This window comes from Falco peregrinus, chromosome 5, assembly GCF_023634155.1.
Source record: "Falco peregrinus isolate bFalPer1 chromosome 5, bFalPer1.pri, whole genome shotgun sequence".
NCBI classification, from domain to species: Eukaryota; Metazoa; Chordata; class Aves; order Falconiformes; family Falconidae; genus Falco; species Falco peregrinus.
This window is the reverse complement of record NC_073725.1, coordinates 89,990,142-90,016,959: the sequence shown is the minus strand read 5'-3', so window position 1 is coordinate 90,016,959 and position 26,818 is coordinate 89,990,142. Positions and strand designations below refer to the sequence as shown.

Genomic DNA, 26,818 nt, shown 5'->3' with positions numbered 1-26,818 from the left:
TGTGCTCCCATCTCCAGCCTTGTCGCTCACACACATCCCCACAGCACCTCGCAGCAGGGGTGGCAAAACCACCCCAGGCAGGCCAGCAGCCAAGGGGTTAAAGTGCCTTGTTATTCCTTTCATACCTGGTCTCCAGGTATTTGCAGACCGAATTTCCCAGAAGCCAAGGCTTTTTACTAGTGGATCTGCTGTAGAACCATGTTATGATAGATTGCAAGTTCCTTAAAGGTCAGATAACACAATACAATTGGATCATATTAGTGAGCGCAGCTACTTGGTTTTACTAAGAAAACCTGTAAAGCAGATTGTTTGTTGCAGAGAAACATACATCGTATAATAAAGTCAGTGTAATTGTCTCCAGTAACAATCAATTCCTTTACGAAAAATAAGTCCCGTAATTGTGGGTCAGCGCAGGCACTGCCAGGGCAAGGCACCGGCAGGGTATGAAGTGCAGGTATTGCAAGTCTCTATTTCACAATTTAGGTTACAGTACATAAATGCATTGCAGAAGACCTAGTAGGGAAATAAACAATTTCCAAGTGTATTGTTGAGAGACAAATATTCAATACTTAATTTAATGTATGGTTTGCAGTTAGCGGTTAATCTAAGACAACGCAGAGTGAGTCGTGTTTCACACTGCTATTAAGGAAATGCAGAATTGATTGTGAGTATGATTGAAGATTTCTGAAGAGCACAGTTCCCAAGTCCGTGATGACCCCTCCTTTTTTTTTTTCTAATTTGCCTGTAATCTACTCAGACAAATCCTTTTATCACATTTATTTCCCTTCCAAGTTACAACCGGTGTGATTAATTACTCAACTTTGCGGTCCTACTTACCCTGCTGTACGCTCTAATTTTTCTTCCTTTTAAAATGGTTTTCCACCGTCCCACTGAAAGTGGCTGTTAACACCCAATCGGGCTGGCAGGAGGTTCCCCCCACCTTGCCCAGCAGCCCTCGTCCCACCCACATCTGGCCATTCTTCTGGAGGCAGTGGGCACCCTTACCCACCCTGTGGGGCGAAGGGCCTCGAGCCTCTTCTGTGGGGAGAGGAACAGCACAAACCTCTTTCTCCAAAAAGTCCGGCACTTGTCAGACCCAGGAGGGTCGCAACCACTCTGCCAGCCTGGAAATTCTCATTTGGTTCTAGATTTAATCTTGTAATGAAAAAGGAATTGGAACCAGCACAACTGTTTTAACCTTCCCTAATCACAGAAAGAGGAGGAAAAGTAATTTTTTAAAACATGTATATTTGAAAACACAAAGCCACGTCTCCTCTCATCCACCTTTAACACCCGTGTTGGCTGTTTGCCATCCGGGAGGAGGAACGCCGCGCTGCTCCCACCCCGTCCTGGCTCCCGCTCCACCACGTGCCATTGCATCCCAGCCGAACAGCAGCAAAACAAACGCAGAAAAGCAATTAGATTTAAATCTAGTTTCCTCTTTCTACCTTGCCTTTCTCTTTTCTCTACTTAGATGCTCTTCAGTGTTGTAACTAATATGATTTGTGTTTAGCACAGTGTGAAACAAGAATGATTTATGGGTCTGTTTGCACTACACAGCTACCTGACGCCATCTCAGCCCCCCGAAAGGGCATTCCAAGAGCAGATTGACGAGAGAGTTCTGGCATTACGTGTAATTATTTGTATACCCTGCCCACATAATCACTGTTGCTCTGGCTCTCACGATGCCTGTGTACTTTCCTTATACCACCCCAGGCCCTGCTTTGGGAGAAAAAAGGACCCTTGACCAGCCCTTGCCCACGCTGTTTCCATGAACTGATCTGCTGGGTTTAAATTGACGTTTCAGCTCAGATTAACCTGTGCCTTGGCTAAAACAAATATGGGCTCAGTCTGCATTTCATTACCAAGAGCTCATGCGAAGGCTCTGCATGCTTGGGAACAGATATAGCTCAGTGACTCAGGTGCCAAAGTCCTATTGAAAGTCTCTGATCGGCCAAATTTTGTCTGTAGCTCTGAGTGGCTCTGTCAGTGAGGATCCTGCGCCTCTGCGCTAGCAAGTGCCCTTCATTAATTCTTAATGCTGCCCCAAGTACATCCAGTGTCCTCCCTGGCTTGGCAGCCCGCCCCTGCGAAGCGGGGCAGACAATAAACAGAGCCCCCTCCCTTTCCTCCAACATATATCAAGAAGCCAAATGAAATAATGAAAGAAACTCATTTTAATGCCACAGAGGGAATTGTTTTATTGCTAAAGCAGCAAATAGAACTAATTGAATCTGCTGAAAAAAAAAAAAAAAAAAAAAAGAGCAAAGGAAAGGATAGGTGCAGTACACAGACAGAAAGGGCGAACTGGAGCCTGAATATTCATGGGCCTGGAAACTGCAAATCCTTGAATGCAAAATATCTTCATAAATGATAATACTGCCAGTGGCGGTGCATGCACAGTGCTTGGAGACAGGGAGTCGGGAATGTTTGCATTTACCATATATATTTTTTAAGTAATATTATGGAACAAGTTCTCTGGTTCATTAAGCTGCTTTGCACCTCCCTGGTAAAACAAAACAGGCTGGAAGCAGGCACCCAGCCGGTGCCGATTCCCACTCACAGCAAGTGCTGGACAAGGTGCCCACACTGCCTGCGTCCTGCCCGCAGGTGGGCAGCAGCACCTAGAGGGGCTCCACCAGCCCCGTGGTGCCACATCTGCAGGGAGCAGGCACGCCTGGGACAGTTCTGCTGCCCACCAGGGACAGGCAGCTGCCTGCTGGGTGAGGGGGCTGCGAAGGCAGCTGCGATTCCCCCTCCCTGCTGTGGGCTGAGCGCAGTCCCACATGGCTGGGCTGCAGAGCTGGGGCACTTCATCCCAAATCACTTCCCATTTCACATGCCGCCAGTTAAATCTGCCACAAGCTTTTAAACTCACTGTTTGCACTGAACCTTAATTTTCAGTGGCAACCTATATATTACTGTAGGGGGTTGCATTTTAATTAAGGTAGCATTCATGTTCTTCATTACAATACTAAGTCATCCAGCAAGAAACACCAAGGATATAAATCCCAGTAATGAAGAAGGAGCTGGATATTCCACACATGTAAGCACAGAGGCACCAACACACAAAGTGACCATTACATGAAGTGAAGGGGGTGCTTCGGGAGAGAATGGATTAGAAATGCAGTTTATACTCTGAAGGGCCACACAACATTCATTTGGCACCACCACAACTGCAGGCTCCGGGCTCGCCATCCCAAAGGCGCAGCAAGCAGCCTGTGGTACCTCAACCCACTTCCCCCCTGCCCCCTGAAAAAAAATAGAAGGCACAACCAGGCTGCACAGGGGGGCTGCCCCGTGCAAAGGCTCCTCCCAGACCCCGACACCCACGGGTGGGAGGGTCGTGTCTGCAGCAGGGACCCTCCACTGGCAGGAGCCAGCAGAGCCACAGGAGGGGGGGGGGGGGGGGTCCCCTGCACCAAGCCCCCGCAGAGTGCCACACACCCAGCATTCGGGGCGACTCAGGGCTGAGCTTGCCCCAGCTCGCTAGAGGACAGAGCTACAGGATGAAACCTGCCTGTCTGCAGAGCCCCCCTGTCCCTTCCTGCACCAGCATCCCAAATCTGCACCCTCTGGGCACAGCAAAGAACTTCAGGCTCTCCTGCACCTGCCACGCACTCCAAGCATTAGCAAAAGTTAATAGGGGGCATTGGCAGAGCCGCGCTAGGAAGCACCTCACCAGGCTACCCTGGGGAAGGACCTGGAACCAGGCAGCAGAAGACTCACATCCACCGCAACGCCCTGTGGAGACCTGGGCCAGCAGGACTCCCTGCTCCTGAATACATTACCCCCACCACAGTCAGCAGCTTTGAACTTAAACATTAATAAACTAGCTTCTTAAACACTCTGGCAATGGAAAAGCACTTTCTTACCATTGCCTACTGCAAAAAATGGCTGAAGAATTTGTGTTTGCATTTTCCAAATGAAGCAATCTGTGGCAGAGACGTGGCCGGTCTCCCATAGAGACAGCCGCATCCCAAGACGAGTGTGTTTCAGAATATTACATGGGAACAGGGTAGTAATAAAACACCTTGATGTAACTTTACCAGCAGTGGCTCTAGCAGAAAAGCCTGTAATGATCTAATAACACATTTCCCCTGCTGCCACTCCAGCCTCAAGAAATCCAGGGTAGTCTGAGCCTTAAATCCATCCCAGCTCTTCCTTTGTCATTAATTGTTAGGCTATTTATGTTACACATTTTACATACCAAATAGACTCCAATTTCATGGTGGGCTAGACTACAGAAATGCTTCTTTTAATCTTTTTTAATTCTAAAGTAGTATCAAACTTTAATATTTTCTAATGGAGTATACGTTTACTCACATCTAACAATATCACTACAATTTAGGAGCAATAAAAGTCAAACTCCCATATGCACGATAAGCTTGCAGCTTTATTTCCAAAGTTCAATCAGTTAACCTAGGAGAGCAATAGCTTCCCTACAATGAGTGACGATGCAGAATAATATTTAGATAGCGATAAACCCCTTTTTGCATAGGAAATTGCATTATGATTTGCTGGGTCTCAGAAATTCTCAGCGAGATGCTTTAGTTTACCAATGAAGTTACTGCCTCAGGCATTTTTCCACAGTGCTTTGATTTTTTGGGGGGTTTCTAGAGGATTTTGAGCCGAGTAAGGAACCTTTATTGTTTCTGATCCCAGCGTGTGTAGCAGACCCAGTGGCACTGCCTGCACACCCTCCTCCCATGCTGACAGCGCTAAGCGGGTGGAGGAGCATCCCAGAAAGCTGCGGTGAGCAAGGGCCAGAGCCCCCTCTCAGGCTGGGGCTGCTGCCCCTCCGCAGGGCAGGCAGGTGGGCACTGCCACGCTGCCAGCCGGGGCCTTCCAGTGCTGCCCTGGGCTCTGCCAGGCCCAGCTGCCCAGGACAGAATGCACACGTCATTACAACAGCAATTGCAGCAGATGCCTGGCTAGCTTGGATTGCTCTGGTTTGGCCAGACATTTAATTTATCTTGGGTAGCCATTAATGAAGACTAGCAAGCAGGAGTGCTGCCAAGTGCCTTCCCTCCGCTGCCAGGCCCTGGGCAGGTTGAATCCCCTGCTGCCCATGGCATCCAGCACCAGCCACCATGCTTACATCTTCCTTCACAGCAGCTAAAGCACCTTCCCCCTCACACTGTCCAGCTCCCCCAAGAGCCTTTTCCAGTTCATGCTTGGCCATCAATTGCAACACTTGCCCTTTCCGCATGATTTTAATGGTGAAGGTAAAAGAGGTAGAGCCCTTTCCTAGGGCACCTCTGTCTGCACTGCACACCACTTCGCTCTGCAGGCCCCCAGCGCCACGGAGCAGAGGCAACAGTCGGTGATTTGGGATTAACACAGTTCAACTAAATAGCCCAGAAATTAGCTTGGAGGTGCAAGTGCGGACAGCACAGGCGAGCAGCAGCAGCAGGATCAATGCTGGGGGTCCCCAGGGGACAAACCAAGTGAGGGCGAACCAAAGGCCAATTAAAGACCTCCAGCAGCAATAACGGCAGGATCCATGGTCTGCCATCAACGTTTCATGAGTCAGCACTTTGGATGTAAAAGGGTCAGTTTGTTTTTAAAGAAGCGGGACTGGAGCCGAGTAATTAACAATTAATAACCTGCCCAAGAGACACTGCCCCTTCCCCTCCCAGATGAGCCAGGAGGCAACTCCTCCTCAGCATCTGAGGGCTCAGAGGTGGGTCCTGAACATGGAGGGGGGGGGCACAGCTGATACCCCAGGGCGCAGGGGCACCCAGAGGAGCCCTGAAGCCCCTGGACCTGGTGCCTCCTTGTAGTTGGTGTTACACAGATTGGGTGGGTTTGTCTTTTCCTTGGCTGGGTGATGGCAGCTCATGCTGTCAGCTGCTGAATCCAAATGAGAATTTAACACATGCTTCTGACGCTGATGTTAGCTTTCCACGAGCATGCTGGCTGCTCAGCTTAATTATATGAATGTCCATCAAGAACAAATACAAAAAGGGCAGAGCTGAGGCTGAAATAAAGTTATTTGCAGATGTGGATGAACACTAGTAGAAAGTATATCATATTACTGTACCCATCTCAATGCAAGATGAAAGGAAATATGCTCTAAAACAAAGGAGAGCTGCAAATTCAGGCTAGCAGAGCAACGTTGCTCCACTCAGATCCAAAATGATTACCCACTAATAAAGGAGGGGGCCAAGTCCACTCCAGCCTGGCTCTGGAGGGAATGGAAATCAGATATTGGCTTGAAATGTGTTACAGCAAACTCCGTAATACAAAACAAGGTCTGGCAGATAGAGTTATTTTTATCCAAAGCCAGTTCTGTTTAGTAGGTCCACGGCTATAACTGATGTCCCTTTGCTATTTCCTCTTCCCTCCAGTCCCCCTGTCTCAGTTTCTCCAAGGCACTGGTGAGATTGGAGCAGACAACCACGGGTATATTTTGGGAGGATCCTACATCACTTAGCTGTAAAAATCAATTGTAAATTTTGCATCCACCCTCAGCATTTGGCCTGTTTATATTGCCAAATAAATTCTTTAAAGAAGTACTGTACTTCACAGGAGAACTTGTCAAGGTAAATACCTTCATTTACATAAAATGTGACTAGCAATTGAAATGTTAAAGCCATAAAGAGCAAGTTTATGATCCATCCTTGATGCTTGGATATATAATATGACAAGGGGGAAAATAGTGTGCCTTGCAACATTTACTAAATTGGTGTGTTGACTCTGGGGATGGAAATGGAAGATTTGAAAAAACAGGTTGGAGGGGTTTTTTTGAAGTTAGGTTGGGGTTTTTTTTTCCTCTTTTTTCCATAAATATGAATCCTTTTCACAGCTTTCAAACAGTTGGCTTTTAAATACTCTCCTTCAGCTTGGAAACAGCAGTTGCCTAAATAAGCAGACAGCCAGGCAGGGACTTGAGTGGGAAGGAGCTATCTGGCATGTGGGACATCCTGAGGGATGCTCACCTTGGGTCACAGGGGGGCAAGACCCCAGCAGGGGAGGGTCACCCTGGCCATGCACTCCCACACACTGGTGTACCCCAAGAAAATGGAAGCAGCAAGTGGTGCCCGCATGCTGTTACATGTGCAGCAGAGGTCTGAGAAGCAGCTCCTGCAGCCCTATTGCTCACAGCTGGCTTCGCTGCTCACAGGGAGGCTGAGCTACTCCTGGCATGGGCTGCAGGGCCTGATCCTGCCCACATCTCTCTACCTCCCACGCCCCAGGAGAAAAGGCAAAGCCACGCTTTGCTGGGGCTGACCCCCTGCCTTCGATCTCTACAGTCATTTCTCACTCTGATTGAGAAGACTCTTCTGATTTAGGGTTTTCTTTTAAACTTTTAAAAAGGGAGGGGAAACCAATTTAAACCACTTCAAATCCTAAATAGTACTGTAAAAAAGTGAATAAAAAGGATAAAATGTACTGTTACCTACATACATACCACAGTGAAATTATAATATCCACACTTAACGCTCTGGAAAGTTTGAAAGTGCATGTTCCTCACCTGAACTCAGTACAAACATTTCAGCCCTTCATTCATACTCATACCCTTCTCAATTCATTGAAACCACTTCAAGCAAAAATCATTTGAAAGAAATTACCTCTGTGTATTACACCACGAACAGTGAGAAATGTCCCACATGAGCCTCTCCAGCCCCCAAAGCAATAAAATTTCCGCTGAAGTGCATGATATAATGACTCAGGGAAAAGAAGTCCCCATGACAACAAGAGGTAAGAGAAATCCATGAAAAGCAGAAGACTCCGACCTCTCTCGATACAAGGTGTCACCGATTTGTGCTGGAATTTTTACTTTGAAAATCAAAAGCCTTTGTCCATAACTTTGAGAACCTGTTGTTCCTCCTTTGCTAGTCTGGGCTTCGAACAGAGCAGAATGAGTCTCGCTAAATCAGAAACCGAGCAGGGGGCAGGCTCATCATTTAAACCCATGAACACAACCACCTGACTCTTTGCGTCTCTTTTCCAAAGGGGCTGTTTTTCCCCAGGCCTATTTTGGGTTTTTCTGTAGCATCTACATGCTTGAGCAATACTGCATTCACACGCAGAGCAAAGCTCACGAACTTTGACACTACAAATAACACTTAAACCACTAGCAGCAAAACGCTGTAGCGTTAGCGCATTATTGAGCAAAATCCTACAGAAAGAGTGTTTTTGAAAGCACAGTGCAACAGGTAGATGATTTCAGGCCTGGCAACATACAATGGTTCCCTACATGCTCCAGAAGTTATTGGAAGAGGCGTCTCCACCTTCCTTGGCCAGTTTTCTGAGCCTTGGGTTCACAACCTTCCCGAGCGCTTCTGCGGAGAGGTGTTGGGCTGCTCCCACCTGCGGGGTCCAGCCATGCACTAGGGCTTGGCGTGGGAGTGGGCAGGACCCAGGCAGGGCACTGGCAGGACATAGCCCTAGTGCACCCTCCTCCACCCTGCAGAGCCAGCGGTGCCAGCCGCATCCCTGCCAGGGCTGTGGGGCAGCTATGTGGGGGCTGCCAAGGGGCTTCAGCACACGGCCTCGCTGGCTCCCACTGGCTCTCTGCACTGCATGCCCACCATCACCGCAAACAAATACATTTTACACGGAGGCAGGAGCAGCAACGAGCTCTGCAGGAGCAGGCGCTCCAGAGCTCTCCCCTGCCAGCGTGTTGTCCCTCGCACTTCTTTCATGCTCTTTGCAAGAAGAGTGAGCACAGTGCAGAGGGGCTACAGGTGCTGAAAGCAGCTGCCATTCCCATGGCTACAATCAAGTAGCCTGTGGATAACCATCATCAGGTGACAAAACCCTGCAAAGAGGCCACATTCATTCCTGCATCCCATCCCTTCAGCTGAAACAGAGCAGAAAGGCCGGGAGGAGACTGCTGCCCAGCAAGGGTACAGGGTGGGTTCCCCTGGCCCAGCACACAGGGTGGGGGCCAGGAGACTCCCAGCTCTGGCATGTGGCAGAATCACTCCTGTAGCTCTGGGTGCAGAAGAAAATCCACGCCTGATGCTGGAGTGACCTCTCTCCCAGACAGATGAAACACCGGGACCAACCAGCAAAGAGCCTGGCTCCCTGCTCACAGCCTCCAGCCTATAACCCACCGGAGCCCGGACCCTCTGCCAGCTTTACTGAGAACCAGATCCAGGCATCAGTGGGAGGTCACTGCTGCACTTCTGTGCTTGCTCTGCATGGAAGACTTGGGCTAGAAAAAACAGTGCACATGTAGGATCTAACCCAGACCTAAAGGTTTAGGAAAGGTGGAGGGGTCTAAATATTGAAAGAGCTATGTTACATGGAAATACTTGTACAGTCTTCAACCCACATTAATCCCAATGCACTGGATCTGCAGAGGAGAGAGGGCAGCTGAGTCACTACATTTCAGCAAAAGCCGACTCACAGCAGGTCCCAGGGATTAAAAAAAAAAAAAAAAAAAATCAATACACTTTCCTTAAGTTACCAGAAGTGCAGAGGGCACAATATACTGGGAAGGCCTTTTGCAGAGAAACACGGCAGTTACCAGGCTTCTGCAGTGGTGCCCATCATTAGCGGCAAACCCTGATCTATCTGTCCACTGTAGGTGTTCCTGTAGTGCCCATCAGTAGAGACTCACAGTGCTGATGGAAGTGGTTTGATTTTCTGAATATCCTGAGCTGATCAGAGAGGCCACAAGCATTACCCAGCAATGCAATTACAGCTCACAGTGAGGGTCACGCTGTGTGGGACCGAGGCTGGAATGGCCCCAAGCTGTTGCTGTCCAACAGCTGTTAAGGGATGCTGCAGGGGGGTCTCATCACACATCCTCAGACATGACCGGCACCATTTCTGCCAGCAGCCACAGTGGCGAGAGCCGAGAGCCGGGCACTCTGAGGGAGGTTCAGGCCCAGTGCATGCAGAGACGGTCCCACCACACACAGCAGGAGGGTGGGTGAGATGGCCTGGGGCCCCCGGCAGAGCAGAGCCTGCTACAGCGATAACAGTGCATGACAGCCGCTTCCCCGATACAGACGGGTTTCATGTCCATAGGGATGTGCCTGAAAGCATTGGCTCCACAGCACAGCCAGCTGCTCCTTGGAACCGCTGGCTTGAGAGCACATGTTTATTACTGGGAGAAGAGTTCCCTGTCATGGCATTATTCATTATTTATATGAGGGTAGCAGCTCACAGAACAACACACAGGCCTGACTGTTAGGCAAAATGCTCCAAAAAAACCCCAGACAGGCGGTGAAAACAGCATTAGACATGCAAACCATTTCATTGCCTGTCATGGTGACTGCTCCTTGCAGTGGCTGCAACAGGGCCGCTCCATGCATAAAGCTACACCCCTGTGTAAGTGCTTAGCGTGTGGAGGCCTAGGGCAGAGCAAGAGAAACGTGGTCTAATTACAGAGACATTGCTGCAGCTTCTGTGTGAAGGCTCCACGGAGAGGGAGGCAAGGAGTAAAGCAATGTGCACGTACACATAGAATTTAACTCCTGGTTATTTAGAATAATCTTCCAATCAGTGAACTTTGAAATGCCGCAATTTAAGTTCACCACTATCAGATAGTCTCTGCATTCTGGAGATCATATTTTTGTTAAAACTGTAAATTTGTTTTCAAAATACTGTTACAAATCCCTAGTTTTCGGCTAAACATAGGATGCCAAGATAGCCTTGAAAGTGTGAATGGACAAAACTGAACCAGCTCACTGTGCCGAGCCTGCGGGCAGCTGGGAACAGCAGACTTGGAGCGCTGGGCTGTTCTGCTCAGCTCAGGGAGCTACTGAGATGCTGAAGTGCTGAGGTCTGCTCTGGCTGGTTGCACCAGCAGAATGACCCAACTAAAACACCATCTGTCCCAGTGCTAAGAGCCCTCGCTCTCCCCACAGCCACCCATAACTGTATCTCCTTCAACACCTGTAGATTGCTCACCCAGCAGTGTCTGAGCATCTGCACACATGAAACTGTCCCACCACTTAAACCACTGGCAGCGCGGCAACTGCACAACACCAACAGGATCACCTCCCCTTCTCTTCCAGTCACATGAAGCTACTCGGGACCACACAGAAGCCAGGGCTCCCCTGCAGACCCCACATCCAGCCCTCCAGTACACAGCCACTCCAACAGCTGTCACAGCACACACCAATCCAAGGGCTGCAGCACCACAAGGTGACAAATCTGTCCAAGTGTCGGACACTGCAGGCAGTTTGCAGTTTCCATTAGCCACAACATCCTCTCATGCTTGTGTCCCCTCATTTCATGCCCAGGCAAGGAACTCAGGCATATCCCAGATAGGGCTACCATGCTGGTAGTCAGCTAAATTCCTTCTGTGCTCAGAGGCCTCCAAAGTCTCCCCATCATTCTGCTGTCCTTGTTGCACTCTCAAACAGGGTCTCACAATTCATTTCCAACCGCAGGATAGCTTGGGGCAGAGCTCACGGCATGGGACATGCCCACTGAGGCATGAGCATCATGCGGGAGAAAGCATGTCGCCTGTGCAAACGCCTCCGGTCCAGCCTGGCAGCAGGGAGGTGACCCTGTGCCTGGGCGTGCAAGCAAGCAGAAGGACACTCGAGCGCTGGCTAAGAATCAACAGCAGTTCCTACAGGGAAGGATGGCGTATCCTGCAGTTTAGAAGAAATGAGTAGGTGAAAGAGCGCTGCCAGCAACTTCCAAAGGAAAGGCAGATACCTGCTCCTTGCCACAACCTTTGTCCATGGTGGGACCAAGTTCTGTCATATTGTAAAGGATGAAGTTAGCAAAAGAGAATATTTTCTGCCAGGTATCAGTGTCCTGGACTCGAAAGAGACAGACAAAGACATGCAAGTAATGCATACACCAGAGAGAAGTATCGCCACACCATTAACAGAAGGAAAGGTTAAAAGTCAATTCCTACTCAGCCTTTAACACAATTTAATAGTAGTCAGGTTATGTTCTACATTAAATTTCCTAGCTTGCCTCTTTTTTTTTTTTTCTTGTCAACAAAACTTGATGTACATGGGGGTATTACATGCAGTTTAAGGAAAGCTGTAACATTGAACTCATCTTTCAGACCACGCAACATTAGGACGTACGGAATCACAAATAATTACACAAACAATTCTGGCAGCATAACACTAACCAATCAAAACAAGCCTTCGACCCCGTTCACGTCAGTACATGTGTAGGAAGACCTCAGTTCGGTGATTTTTACATAAACTTTGACCACAGCGCTAAAGCAATCACAACAGCACAGCTTTCCCTAAAGGTTACCAGGAAAACAGAACAGACTGCAGAGAGCTGGTGTAACAGGCTCACCACACTGCACCAGCCAACAGGCAGAAAGCTGTATTTGCAACAACTTCAGCCTGAGCGCTGTCCCAGTATAGATTCTGGCCACAGGATTTATAGCTGACTAACCTCAAGGCAGAAAAATCATGAATGGGACACATATAAAAGAAATGGTAGTGCTTAGGTGCTGTCTCCATTTTACAGGCAGAGAAACTAAGGTGGGGAAACTGCTTCTCTTCCCTACAACTCTGCCAGACTGGAAGATTTTTTCAGTGTTGAATGACAAAGCAAGGGAATCCTGAGGGTCTGCCGTTTCCTTATTTCGCTACACAAGAAAAAACTCGACAGTATTAGAAGCTAACAGTTTGTAATGCATAAGAAGAAGTGTTATATGCAAAATATAAACAAGTGATAGAAGTCACTGTAAGGAGATGCTGGTATAAACACTTCAATAGTTGCTTCCTTGCTTAAAGAAAATTGACATTTCTGTGGATAGGAAAAATCTCCAATTACTCTACCTGGGACACAGCTGCAAGCAGCAGTCTTCTTGGTGCACTCAATCAGTAATCTCAGAGGAGGTCAGGAGGAAATAGTTGCTACTGTGGATGGCGATCTCTCCCCCCTCCATTTTTGCTCAGTATTTGCACAGCACCGAGCATACCAGCCTCCTGGACCATGACAACAGCCCAGCAGCAGTACCACACCAGGGGAAACCTGTTGCTGCTGCTAAGGTGCAGATTGCCAGTGCCATGCGACCTGGTGTCCTATCCCAGCAAGGCTGAAAAACTTTTGCAAGGAGGAAAATGCTGTTTGGGTTGGGCAGGTGTCAAGATGGCTTTAGGTTAAACAATCAGGGCAAATCCTCAGGGCCACAATGACAATTAAGCAGCAATGTAATTTATTTATCCCATAGCCAGAGAATCCATCCCCCAGCCTGCTCTGCCCAGGACCCTGACAAGTCAGCTGTGACCCAACCTTTTCTTCTTCCACCTCTCTACCAGTGCAGCACAGCACCAGTGCTAGAAATCAGCTAAACAAGCCACAGAGCTACTGCAAGGATGAAAATTTTTAAAATGCATTCTGCAAATGAAAACCTGTGTGTGCCTTTTACTCTACGAGAGGAGTTACACCCACTCTCTAGCCCTTTTCTTGTAGCACGACTGTAAAGATGAAAAAGCTGCTGCTTGCCATATTCAGTGCTTGATCTTCTTCTGCCTATTTTGAATAAAACCAAACCTTTTTGTGTGCCACTTTCTAGCCTCTTCTAGCAAGTTTCTAAACTTATTTTTCAAGGTAAGCCTTTCTTGCAGGAAAACTCAAGAAAATAAGACACTGTCTGAAATTGTGTGTGTATATATATATAAAACCACAATAGCCACAGTCAACCCTTTATTCCTTCCTCATGTTTGCACAGCACCCTGAAAACACTCCCTGAGACAAACACACTTTCTCAGTGCTGATGTCCACTTCACTGAAGACCCTCAAGAAAGTCCTTCAGCATTTTAGCAAAGCCAAGTAAATGCTACATCAAATAAATGTTATGAAGACACTGCTTCCACAATTGCCACAGAAAATTGCCTGGAGTTCCTCACATTTAAATACCTTTGACATGAAGACTGTGTACTCTATTTTAATGGAGAATGACCAGAAAATCCAAGCAGCAACTAACTTGCTGTCGCTATTTATTCTTCCCTTTGTTTTCAGAGCAGCTAAACATGCTAAGCACAACAAAAAGAAAACTTTATCAGCTTAGCCACAGACTATTTCTTACAAAGAAATTGGTACGGGTTGCTTTTAACTGTAAACTACAGAACTACTAGTAATTTGCCAGTTCCACTGATGTACTACATTCTTTTTAGTTTTGAGATTTTTAAAGAGAGAGAGAAATCCCTGAGCCATCACAAATCCTTGATTTGCTAAACCTGCCAAGGCACTTCACTCTTCATTACTGCAGTCCAGTATTTTTTAATAATCAAGACTTTTAGCATAAGATTCCCTTAAAATGTTACCCTATATCGGACAACAATATTCAGAGACTTCTTCACAAACAGAATTAGATCTTGTCAATGGAAAAAAAACTTTGACGTGGAACTTGTTGAATAAAGAGCAATCTTATTTGTGAAGTCAACCCTGCAGCCTGCCTGAACGCAGGCAACCTTCTTCGTTTCAAAGCCCCCAGCACCACCTGGAACAACTTGCAATCTTGTTTATTTCAGTAATTATTAATTACTGACCTATTTAGACATGTTTCACACCAAGTGCAGCTGAACTGCCGAGTGCCGCGTGTACGGCAGTTACAGCAGAGGGATGTTTTTACACATTTTCTGCCCTCCCCCCAAGAACACCGCATTTCAAACCACCACGGCTGCCAGGCGAGGCACCCACCCGCCCTGCCCCGGCGGCGCGGTTCAGCTGTCGGGCTCCGCACCGGCTGCGGCCACGCAGACCCGCGCAGCGGCCCCCGCCATGCCATCGCCCAGGGCCGGGGTCCCACCGCCCAGCCGCCTACCGGGGGCATGCGGGGGGGCGCCGTGGACCCCCCGCCCCACGGCCCCGCGGGACCCCCTGTGCCAGCGCGCACGGACACGTTCTCCTCCCGCCCACCCCCCCCCCACCGCCGCGGGGTCGGGACCCCCGGAGCCCCCGCGCCCTCACCTGTACCACTCCAGCCCCTTCTCGTAGTTCCTGTCGAAGAAGTGGGGCTCCGTGCCCACGGCGCGCACGTCGGGGTGCGCCCGGATGGCCTCCAGCAGCGCCCGCGTCCCCCCCTTCTTCACCCCGATGATCAGTGCTTGCGGCAGCCGCTTCTCCCCATAGTCCGGCGTGGTGCTGCCGCCGCCGCGGGTCCCCGGGCTGCCGGCCCGGCTCAGCTCCTCGTCCGTGGTGCTCGACTCCTGCGGGTCCCTCTCGAAGGCTCCGCTCTGCACCGTGATCACCTCCCCGGGGGCCAGCGGCGTCCGCAACCAGGCGCCCGCCGCCCCTTCCCGGCTGCCGTTGGAGGCTCGCGTCGGCGCGGCGGAGGGGGCCGGGACGCCGGGGCTCCCCGGCGGGCTGGCGGGGGAGCGCGGGGCCCCGAGGGCCGCCGTGCCGGGGAGCGCGGCGGGGGAGCGCGGCGCCACCGTGCCGGGGAGGACGGCGGGGGAGCGCAGGGCGCCCGGGCCGGTGCCCCCCATGAGGCTGTAGCACAGGTAGGTGAGGCAGAGGGAGAGGCTGCACATGCAGAGGAGCTTCCGCGCCGGGGGCACCTTAGAGCCGCGCCCGCCCGGCACCCCCGGCTGGGCGGGGGGGGACATGGCTGCTCCCCGCTCCTCGCCCCGGGCACCGGGCGCACATGGTGTCAGCCGCCGCCCGGCCGCCCCAGCCGCATGGGGCGCCGCTGCCCTCCCGCCCCGCCGCCACCGGTGGGGGGGAGCCCCGCATGGCACGGTCGCCGCCGGCCCCCGCCGGGCACCGGGGCGCCTGGGCTCAGCGCGGCTGCGCTCCGGTGCCGCCGGCTCCGCACTGTTGCCGCCCGAGTTCCTGCCGCTAAACTTTGTGGCGGGTGGGAGGCGGGAGCGCGCTCCCGGCGCGGGGAGGGCCCGCCCCCGCCCCTGCCGCCGCGCCGAGCGCGGGGAGCGCGCCGGGCCCCGCCGAGCGCCGCGCCGGCACCGCCGGGCCGGACGGGGGCAGCGCCGGGGCAGCGCCGGGCGGAGCGGGGCAGCGGCCGTTCAGCACCGCGGACAGCGGCGGGAGGAGCCGGCGGCCGCGCCGGCCCGGTCAGGGCCCGCCTGGCTGCAGCCCCGCTGGCGCCGCTCGCCGGACAGCCCCCGGCAGCCCCCCGCCCCGTCCCGCCGTGCCGTCCCCAGGGCTGCCGGGGTGCGAGGCCTCCAAGGAGGCAGCGCCAGCCATCCTCTGCAAATCCTGCTCCTTCCCCTCAGCAGGAATCACCGTGCCGGGGCCCCTTGTCCCGGCCTGCTCCTCTCCACCGCCCCCAAAGCCTGTTCCGTGCCCTCTTGCCCCACTGCCCCCAGCCCACGGCTTCCGCCAAAATCCTCCGGCTCCCCGGAGAGGGACGTGCGGAGAGGTCCTCTGGGACGGCCCCGTGCAGCAGGGCCGGCGTCCCCTTGCTCTGAGGATCTCGAGCTGAGTGGGTGGGTTCCACAGGGCAGCGTGCCGTCTCCTGGGAGCTTGAGAGGCGGCAGACCATGGGCAGCGACAGGCAGTTGCTGGTATAGTGGAGGTAAGGGCCATTTGGCACGTGGAGAGTTTGTAGTTTAAGTGCCAGGAGCTGCACTAGTAGGTGAGGTCAATCAGAGCCTCTCACACTGCTCTTCCAGGAGCTCTGTCCCCAGCCTCGGTGGAGCAGACTGGGGCTGAGAGCCTCCCTCCTCACAGTTTTCTGGAGCAGCCACCACCTCTTCCCAGCTCCATATTTTGGCACTTCCCACCTCCAGTTCTCAGCTTTGGCTTTAGCAAGGAATTTGTGAGGGGAAGAAATGCCTTAGTGTCTCTCACCTTCCTCCTATCCCTCATCCTGGGGTCTCCCAGGAGTCTCTCCCTCAGAGGTGTTGCCCTGTGGCTTTGGGGCACATCACAGCTTTTAGCATCCTGGCCACCATGGTCCCCTTCACCAGAACAGTTCTGGCTTCTCTGTGGTACAGAGATTAATTGAGGAACACAGTAGTTTGCTAAAGCCCTCACAGATGAACAAGCAGTAGCCTAACCTTTTGCACCTGAATGGCTGCCTGCAAGCCACCAGCACCAGCTGAATGCTGCAGGTTACCCAAAGAGCCAGCACCTGATCCAGGTAGCAAAAGCCACAGAGCAGCTGCATGTCAACACATAATGAGGGCCACAGCTGGGCTTCTGAGCAAGCACTGGAAAAGTGCAGAGTGCACTTCCAGCCTCATGTGGCTGTGGGTGCTGGGTACCTCATCCTGCCCATGAGCAGGAGGAGTATTTGAAGGCAGTAACCCTTCTCTACTAGCCTCCACTTTGGGAAACTGCAGAGGTGTGCATCCCATCGTGCAGAGGTGCTCTGGGTGAGAGCTGGATGAGAGTGAGCTGATGGAGCTCCCTCATGCACCCCCAGCTGACAAGCCATAGCCTAGATTCTGCAGGTGAAGTCCGGGGATTGCTCCAGATCTTGCTGTTACTGTGTGAAGCTCAGCAGGGAACACAGAATCACAGAATAGTTTGGTTTGGAAAGGACCTTTAAAGGTCATCTAGTCCAGCCCACCTGCAATAAGCAGTGACATCTTCAACTAGATCAGGTTGCTGAGAGCCCTGTCCAACCTGACCTTGAATGTTTTCAGGGATGGGGCATCTACCACTTCTCTGGGCAAACTGTGCCAGTGTTTCACCACCCTCATTGTAAAAAATTTCTTCCTTATATCTAGTCCAAATCTGCCCTCTTTTAGTTTAAAACCATTACCTCTTGTCCTATCACAACAGGCCCTACTAAAAAGCCTGTTCCCATCTTTCTTATAAGCCCCCTTTAGGTACCGGAAGGCTGTAATAACATCTCCCTGGAGCATTCTCTTCTCCAGGCTGAACAACCACAACTGTCTCAGCCTTTCTTCTTAAGAGAAGTGCTCCAGCCCTCTGATCATCTTTGTGGACTCCTCTGGACTTACTCCAATAGGTCTTTCCTGTACTGAGGGCCCCAGAGCTGGATGCAGTACTTCAGGTGGAGTCTCACCGGAGTGGAGCAGAGGGGCAGAATCACTACTCTTGACCTGCTGGCCATGCTGCTGGTGATGCAGCCCAGGATACAGTTGGCTTTCTGGGCTGAGAGTGCACATTGTTGGCTCATGTCCAGCTCTTCATCCACCAGTACCCCCAGGTCCTTCCCTACAGGGCTGCTCTCAATTCCTTCATCTCCAAGCCTATCTTGATGCCAGGAGTTGCCCTGACCCAGATGCAGGACCCTGCACTTGGCCTTGTTGAACCTCATGAGGTTCACATGGGCCCACTTCTTGAGCTTGTCCAGGTCCCTCTGGATGGTATCCTGTCCCTCTGGCATGTCAACCACATCACTCAGCTTGGCATCGTCTGCAAACTTGCTGAGGGTGCACTTGATCCCACTGGCTATGTCGCTGATGAAGATATTAAACAGTACCGTTCCCAATACGGACCCTTGAGAGACACCACTTGTCACCAACCTCCATCCAGACATTGAGCCATTGACAACTACCCTCTGGATGCAACCATCCAACCAATTCCTTATCCACTGAACAATCTACCCCTCAAATCCATAACTCTTCAATTTAGAGAGAAGGATGTTGTGGGGGACCATGTAAAAGGTGTAAAAGAAGTCCAGATAGACAACATTTGTCCATTTATATAGTCACTTCATTATAGAAGGCCATAGGCTGGTCAGGCAGGACTTGCTCTTGATAAAGCCATGCTGGCTGGCTGGCTGTCTCAAATTGCCTCCCTGTCCACCATGTGCCTTAGCATGGACTCTAGGAGGACCTGTTCCATGATCTTCCCAGGCACAGAGGTGAGCCTGATAGGTCAATACTTCCCAGGGCCCTTCTTTTTACCCAATTTAAAAATGGGTGCAGTGTTCCCCTTTTTCGTCTCCAGGGACTCCACCTGACTGCCATGTCTTTTCAATGAGACTGGCTTGGCAACTATATCAGCCAATTCTCTCAGGACTCTGGGATGTATCTTGTCAGGTCCCATAGATCAGGTTCCTCAGATGGTCATAAATATGATCTTCTCTTACAGTGGGAGGGACTTTGCTTCTCCAGTCTCTGTCTTGCTGTCCATCCACTCGAGAGGTGTGGTAAGAGAGGTTACCAGTGAAGACTGAGGCACAAACGTTGTTGAGTAGCTCAGCCTTCTCATCTATTGTTACTGGCTTGCAAATCCTGTTCATCAGGGCAAGTACACTTTCTTTGACCTTCCTTTTCTGGCTGACATACCTTGTAGAAGCCCTTCTTATTATTCTTTACATTCCTTGCCACATTCAGCTTCATCCGCACCTTGGCCTTCCTGACCCCATCCCTACAAAACCAGGCAGTGTCTCTATACTCTTCCCAGGATACCTGTCCCTGCTTCCACTGCCTGTGCATTTCCTTCTTGCCCTTCGGTTTGATCAGCAGGTCTTGACTCATCCATGCCAGTCTCTTGCCTTCCTCGCCTGATTTCTTAAACCTGGGAATCAAGAGATTCATGGAAAGTATCCTTAAAGATCTGCCAGCTCTGTTCTGCTCCCTTGTCCCTGAGGGCTGTTTCCAGGGGATCCTATTGACTAACTCCTTGAACAGATGGAATTTTGCTTTCCTAAAATTCAGTGTCCTGACTTTACTCTTCACCTGACACATGTCCCTCAGGACTGCAAACTCCACCAGAGCAACATGTCATTGGAGTCTAGCTATGCTTGGTCTTATGGCAAAAGCAGCATTTGGAAAAAAAAAAATTGTCAATATTAAGTAGATACCCAGAGCTGGGAAAAATATTAATCAAAAAAGAGGAAGAGCACAGACTTTTCCCATAATGAACAAAAGCTCAATGCTGCTCTCAGCTGGACATGTGTTCTCTCTGTGCAGCTCTAGTTCCGATAGAGATTATTCCTTCATAATATATTTTTTATGGTACACATGAGACCTCTGAAATGTAGTGTCTTGTGTCCTGTAAATCATTTCCTGTAACTTGTGGATTCCTTTTCAACTGCATTACGGTAATGTGAATGTTAAAGGACTAACTTGAACTGACAGAAGCAGTCTCGCGTGCCCCACTCAGGCTTCCTGCCCTGCTGCTGGAAGGGGCTGTACAGCCCGCGCCCAGGGAGCAGGCACTTGGCCTGGGGGTGTCCCCAAGAGCTCTGTGGAGCACCCCGGTGAGGGACATGCTCCCTGCCCTGAGCAGGCTAAGTCCACAGAAAGGGTGCTGCAAATTTAGCAATCAGACTGAAACTTTAAATGAAAATCCTGAGTAGGTGCAGGTTGGGTCATGGCTGGGGGAGCACATGCTGCAGGACTGGGGACAGACTGGTGTTCTCAGGAAGCCCTGAACAGAATGGGTTCACTCTGGTGCTCTGCTTAGCTCATATACATGTCCTTTCACAGATCTATATGTATAGATTTACACTGAGAGATGAATCCCTCTCATACATGGAGATACATTTATTCCAAACTGGAGAACCCACAGAGTCCGCTGGCATCAAGAAGACTGCTCTCAAGTTTCCCAATATCACACCAAAAAAACAACAAAAAAAAGAAATTGTTTTCAGTTCCAAAAATCTAAGATAAACCTCAAAATAGACACCATTTAATGAAGAGTCACAGTGCTTTGGTCTTTCTTATACTGAGCACATATCTAAACTGCAGTGCTTAGCAAAATGCCCTGGTTTGACATCCTTGTGTCTCTTCTGCTGTGACATGCTGCACAGAAGACTAAAAGGATTTGCAGGCAAATCATACATAACGGAAAAACTATTTCTTCTCGGGACCAGCTTCCTGCCCAGAGGAAATTTTGCAACCAGAATGTAAAGCCCTCTAAAACAAATGGTTTAGCCTTAAATGCCTGCTGTCTGGGCTCTGACTCTTTTTATTCATCATAGAATGTGTATTTCTCCTGCATGGATGTCAAACGCATCCATGAGCAGATCTGAGTGTTATCCAAGCGTCTGGTGGTGTTCAGCCAGTGGATGCAATAGGAGCTGATGGAGTGTAACAGTTTATTTGACAGTTCTGCTTTTAAAGGCTTATGTATTTACACTGCATACCTGCACACTTCTATTCGCATTAATTAGCAATAAGAGTGCTTCCCAAGCATTCAGTAAGTGTCCAGTCTAGCAAGGCCAGCTGATGCTGTTAGTCCTGTGGGGAAATTGCCAGGGTAGGTCAGTCTGGTGGATCATGTAGTTCATGCCCAAAATTTTGGCAGGGATAATGACCAGTTGCTTTGGAGGAAGATGGAGGAACTCTGTAGTGGGCAGCCATGGAGCAGCCTCCCCTCAGATGCAGTTTCCCACCATTTAGTTGACTTGTGGCTGTCCCAGCCTGGGGGACATGTCTGTGATGCTCTTGCCTCCAAAGGGACAGCAGCACTGAGATTCGTGCCAAAATCTTGGTTATGGGGATATGTGACACAGTAAGTCATGGCAGACACGGCAGGGTAAGACATGGCAGGGAAGGGCAGCCCTTCCCTGCACCAGCTGGAAGGGCCTGACTCTGCATGAGCTAAAGTTAGGGCTGTAATTAGAGCCATTTTCCTCACAGAATAGGCTGGAAAGCCCTTTCTCAGATGTTGCAGCACCTCCAAGCAGCACGAAGGTCTCTCACCCCTGGCTGGTACCATGCAAAGGCTGGTGGCCTGGCTCGAGAAGAGGAAGCAGAACTCCACTCCAAGGCAGTGACAGGTGAGGGCTGGCTCATTCGCTGTTTAGAGATGGGACCGTCCGCCATTCTTATCACCTCTGATCCAGGAATATAAACTGGGAGAGGAACAGGGGCAGAGCCAGACTCCAAGACCAACCTCCAGACTGAAGAGCTCATCTGAGGGGACCTGGGCATATTTAGCCAGGTGAGAGGAGGGCTGGAGAGAGGATCCCTGCCCTCTGAACGCACAAGCAGATGAGCACCAACAGAGGAAGAATATGGCCTCAGATAACAGAGTGCTGGCACAAAAACAAAGAGGTATGAATTGGCACAAATACATTTTGGCTGGAAATCAGATGGTTTCTAACTGTGGGAGAAATGTTATTCTGGAACAGATTCCTGAGAGGAGTACTGGGGGCAAGGCATGCAATTAGTTTTAAGATTGAGTTTGAAATGGACTTTATAACATGGTTGCCAGCAATTGCAGGGAAATGGGATTTGATGGCCCAAGCTGTCCCTTCCAGTTCTATGCTCCTGTTGTGATTCATGAGCACCAGTCTGAGCAGACGACCTCTGACAGGAAACGCTTTTTAATCTATCAAAGGCTTAACAAGACCCATTGATGGGAAGCTGGAATTAGACGCGTTTGAGTGAAACGAAAGTGTGGTTTTTAACAGGGACAGTAATTTCCTTTTGTAATAATTTTTGAAGGAATATGGCAGGTTACCTCTCTTGGAAGGCTTTACACTGTGACTGGAAGTCTATTGAAAGAAATGGTCCTGCTGGACCAAGCTCTAAGCTGGGGATGCGGTCCCTGCAGGAAAGCCTCTGGCCTGTGAATCTCTACATGTTGCTATCCCAATTACTGCTTCTGATAAGAAGTAAGCTTCCAGAGATTATCACCTTTATTTCCTGACTTTTACAAACAATAGAAATATATTTTTCAGAAAACTTCAGAGGTTAACCTCCCATAATTCATATTATTTACTTGTCATCAGAAGCAGTGAAACACCTTGAAAAGAGGTAGATCAATTCACATAGTGCTCTACCACCTTCAGGGAATGAATGAAGTTTGTAAACATATGCTGAATAGAAGATAAACAGTAAAAATGCAATGACATTTAAACTCTAGTCTAAGAAGGCACTCAAGATGTTTTGCAGTGGCATTCTACACTATCAAAGCATTTTCCCATTCATGGAAACAGCTTCAGGTTTAGAATAAGTATTTGTTCTGATGGCTTTTAGTAGTGGCTCCTGTGATCTGAACTATACAGCCTAGGAACCTACATCCATCTTCTTTGCCTAAAATTAACAAAAGGTGGAAGAAGAGCATCTCTGGGCAAGCTGCTCAGAAACCAAACCCCCTGTTTCACTGGTGCATTGTTCACAGTTGCTACGAAAAAGGGAACAGCTCTTAGACTTGGAAAAGTGTATGTGCCACAAATACATTGTGATACATGATTTATACAGTGAATAGTCCTGAAAACATAGCCAAAGGGAAAGCCATTCAGCCTGAGAGGTGCCTGCTGGCAGGGGCAAAAGAGGAGGTTAGACAAGGGGCAGTCATAGGTGACACAGACATAGGGATGAACTAGATGGTCCCCCAGGGTACCACCAGCCCTTAAAGTCTGCTTCTGTACACCTCACCTGGCCCTTAGGAAAGCTGTGAACAACGCCAGGAAAATTCCTTCCATTGCTGAACACCTGAATGACATATCTGCTCCTTCTAATCCTCCCCATGCTTGCAGTGCTGGAGCTCTCCCTCCTGCCCCTTGCTTTTCCTACAAGCAGCCTGCTGCCAGCCTGGGTCCATGCAGCACTATGGGGAAAGCCAGCCTCTCCCCAGGGAGGACCCTGTCTGCAGGAGATGTGGATGCAGAAACATGAAGGCTCCCACCAAGCCCAGCCTGGGGCTGCCAGCCACCCCAGAGACGTGGCCCCAAGCAGCAAAGCTACACAGGGCTCAGCCTGACTCGTGTCCTGCTAAGGTGGGGGCTGCACATCGAGGTCATGCTCTGCCATAGCCAGACACTCAGACCTGATGCTCCTGAGCAACCTGCTCCCGCTCTGCAAGGCCCAGTTATTGCTTAGGACCCAAGCCTCCAGTTCCCCTCACAGCTGACCCCGGTCTCACTGATAAGCACAGGAGCGGACTGTTTTCCCTGTAAGAAGGGTGTTGCAGGACCTATCCCATCTGTCATGTACTTACTCAGTATAAGTGCATGAGTGGCTCTATCTGCACATTATCAGGAGATAATCTCCTGTTCTAATCTCAGCTCTTGCAGAATGAGGACCAGGGCTTGCAAAAGAAGCCTTTCACTGATTGCACAACAGGATGACATGGCAAAGCCACACTGAACACAGTGTTAGCTGGCTGTCTCTGTCCTGTGCTAAAGTAGTGACGATGGTAGGAAAGAAGAAAGCACCAGTGGCAGAGAAGCCATCTCATATTTGCAACGTGGCTGAGTACATTATCGTTTGGCTACAGAAGGGGAAACCGAGGCAAGGAGGGAGGAAGGCATCTGCCTATGGCCACAGAGTGACCTTGATCCCAGTCTTGGCAGGCACATTTCCATGTCCCAGATCAGGTCCGGCCACAGTGTAGCCCTGTTCTGTCGTGGCTTTCAGGGCTCAAGGCTCGCAGAGGCTGGCAGTGCCTCACGCAGAGACCTGCCCCAGCTGCTGGAGTTGTGGCTCTGTGGATAGTGCTGCTTCCAGGGCAGCTGTGACCAGAGCATAGACGTTTCCTGCTGCTGATGTGGACTGCAACACTGCTGGCTGCAGTGAGCCCATTCTGAGCCATCATGACACCATACAGCCAGCCACCTAAGGATGAGAGATTAGCAGGACAGCCAGGAGACCGCCTGGCCTCTCCACCTCACCATCTGAGACCCTTGATTGACGCTTCTGGTGTCCTGCTCACTTGGCGCTGGAAGAGTCTCTACAGCACTGGGACAGATCCTGAATGGGGAAGGAGTGGGAGTAGGACCCACAAACAGCACAGAGCCCAGGGTATGGCTTATCTGCAGCACGGCCTGCTGCCAGCTTTGCATCAGGATGCTGGAATAGAAGCATTTTGCCAGCATATGCTGTGCTTTCTAAAATGCCCTTCACCAGCTGCATGGTTCACTCCAGGAGAAGAACACACTGGCTGCACATCGTAACCTGTGATTCTCCAGCATTGCCCCAGACATGGCTCAGCCCCTGGTGTCTTTGATCTCGTGGTATGGGGTAGCCATAGAGACCTCATGACATCTGCTGCTCCTTGCCACATGCCTCAGCCCTGGTGGTCATGGGTGCTCAGCCAGAAGGGCTTTCACCCTACGGTCATGGCACAGAGTTGCCCCCCTGAATCAGCCTCAGGTTTTACAGGGATGTAACAATGAGGCTTCCCAGGACCTGCCCATGGTCTACTGCCCTTCACCGGCAGGAGCATTGCCCAGTGTGAGTCTTGGTAAATCATCCATTCTTACTCATTCTTTCCCTTCCCTGCACAGTTCCTCCTCCCCTCTTCACTTGCCGCTCAGCCAAGCCCTGCCAATTTCACTAATTTAATCTCTGCTCATTAGATGGATCCTCCACCTCCCTCATCATTTCTGTAGCTCTTCTGTGAGCTGCCTAATTTATCACTCTCTGCCTGGTAACGAGGTACCCAGCGTGTTCCCGCTGAGATTTATTCTTCAGAAACACCCATGCCACCTACTCTGTGGGGCTCTGCTCCTTTGACTGCTTAGGGACTCTTTCTTTTAGGATTTTGAATGATTTTACTCGGGATTGAAATAGGTTTAATAAGTGATCATGACTATTCATTTACTAGATTTTGATTCTACATCTGCTTTCCTTGGTTTTGGTGTCTTCTATAATCTTGAAGAAGAAACCTCTGCTGATGTATCCACAACCGCTGTGATGCAAACAATACCTGGATTCCAAGTGGGGAAATGAACTTTGCTCCATGCCTTAAACAATCAACCAGACAGCAGGCTCTGAGCAAGACAGCCATCACTGTAGCCTGGGATGGCGCTCAGGGAAGTCTGAAGTCTTTTCTTTTCTATCAAAAATGAGAAGTTCTTGTTCTCTCATGTTAGAAAATCTATACTAAATTTTACAAACCTGTCTGTTTCATCATCATCCAGCTACCAGTTAGCTGCCAGCGTGGGGTGAGAGCCTTGTCTGGCCAGCAGCACTGCAGCCAGCTCAAGACCTCTTGGGAATCTGCTGCAGTGCAGAGCCAGTTCCTGTTACCCCTCCACCAGCTGCAAACCAAGGAAGGCAACCACCTGTCACAGAGGAGAGAGGTGACATTGCCAGTGCTTGCCATAATTGGTGGTGGGATGCAGTCCTCACCACCACCAAAACATTCCCCAGAGGTGGAAGGGAGAGGCAATCACTGTTCCTCACCACGGATGTCTCAGAGCATCTGAGCCTTTTTAGAGGCAACAGAGAAGAGAGGAAGCAGGAAGGGAGCCAGAGCTTTTCGGATAGTTTAGTTGAAATGAAACCCTTATTGATCACAAGTATGCAGGACTCCTGCCTCTGAAAGCATTCCATGGAGACAACAGTTCACATTCCTTAGCTGCAAATGATGGAGCAGTCCTGCTCTGGGGTACAGAACATCAAGGGATTAAGGAAAGAACCAGGAAACATAAGGGGTGTTTGCCACTCATTCACCAATTTGCATGCAACCCTCTGATAAATTTTGCAACCTGAGCTTGTCCTCTGCTGGGTCAGAATACAGTAAATGTATTCAGCCTGTAATTTAGTCCAGCTGTAGGTGTGATTTCTAGGTAGAAATGACTCATGTAAAACATTTGGCTTCATCTGGGAGCAGAAAACCACTGCAGTGTGTCAAGTGACTGACTTTCGCGAGCTTGTGTCACCACATGTCAGGATAGAGCACTATCTGCAGCTAACGCACACGGTCCAAGGGAAATAGCCCATGCTTCCCCAAATCGCCTCCTTTCAAGGCTGTCCGGAAGGGCAGAATGGCTGCCCACCTCCAGCAGCCTTCGTCACCCACCCACACCCCCAGCCTTTCCCTCCAACAACCGCTAATGGGATGGCCAGTGTGGTCCAGTGCCATCCTTGCTGTGCACTAGCTCAGTTTCCAGGACTTCTCAAATCTTCAGGGTGGATTTTGGGGTGCTCCCTGGGCTGGCTCCAGACTAGAGGCAGTGATCAAGCAGGAAAGGCTGCTGCCTCCTGCCAGGGGCTCAGGACACAGCAGGGAAAGGGTGGAGGATGGGAATGCCTACACAGGGATCCTTGGTCCCTTTTGCTGTGAGGATTTCCCACCC

The 26,818-nt window shown here is 50.3% G+C and overlaps 1 protein-coding gene across 1 annotated transcript in view; it reads right to left on the bottom strand.

Annotated features, from left to right (window-relative positions):
• Positions 1-15,749, bottom strand: part of HS3ST4 (heparan sulfate-glucosamine 3-sulfotransferase 4) — a 66,774-nt gene extending 51,025 nt beyond the window's left edge. Inside the window, exon 1 of the mRNA XM_055806969.1 lies at positions 14,869-15,749. Coding sequence (XP_055662944.1) covers positions 14,869-15,506 — 638 coding nt within the window. The 5' untranslated portion in view covers positions 15,507-15,749. The remainder of the gene's footprint in view (positions 1-14,868) is intronic.
• Between the last annotated feature and the right edge of the window lie 11,069 nt (positions 15,750-26,818).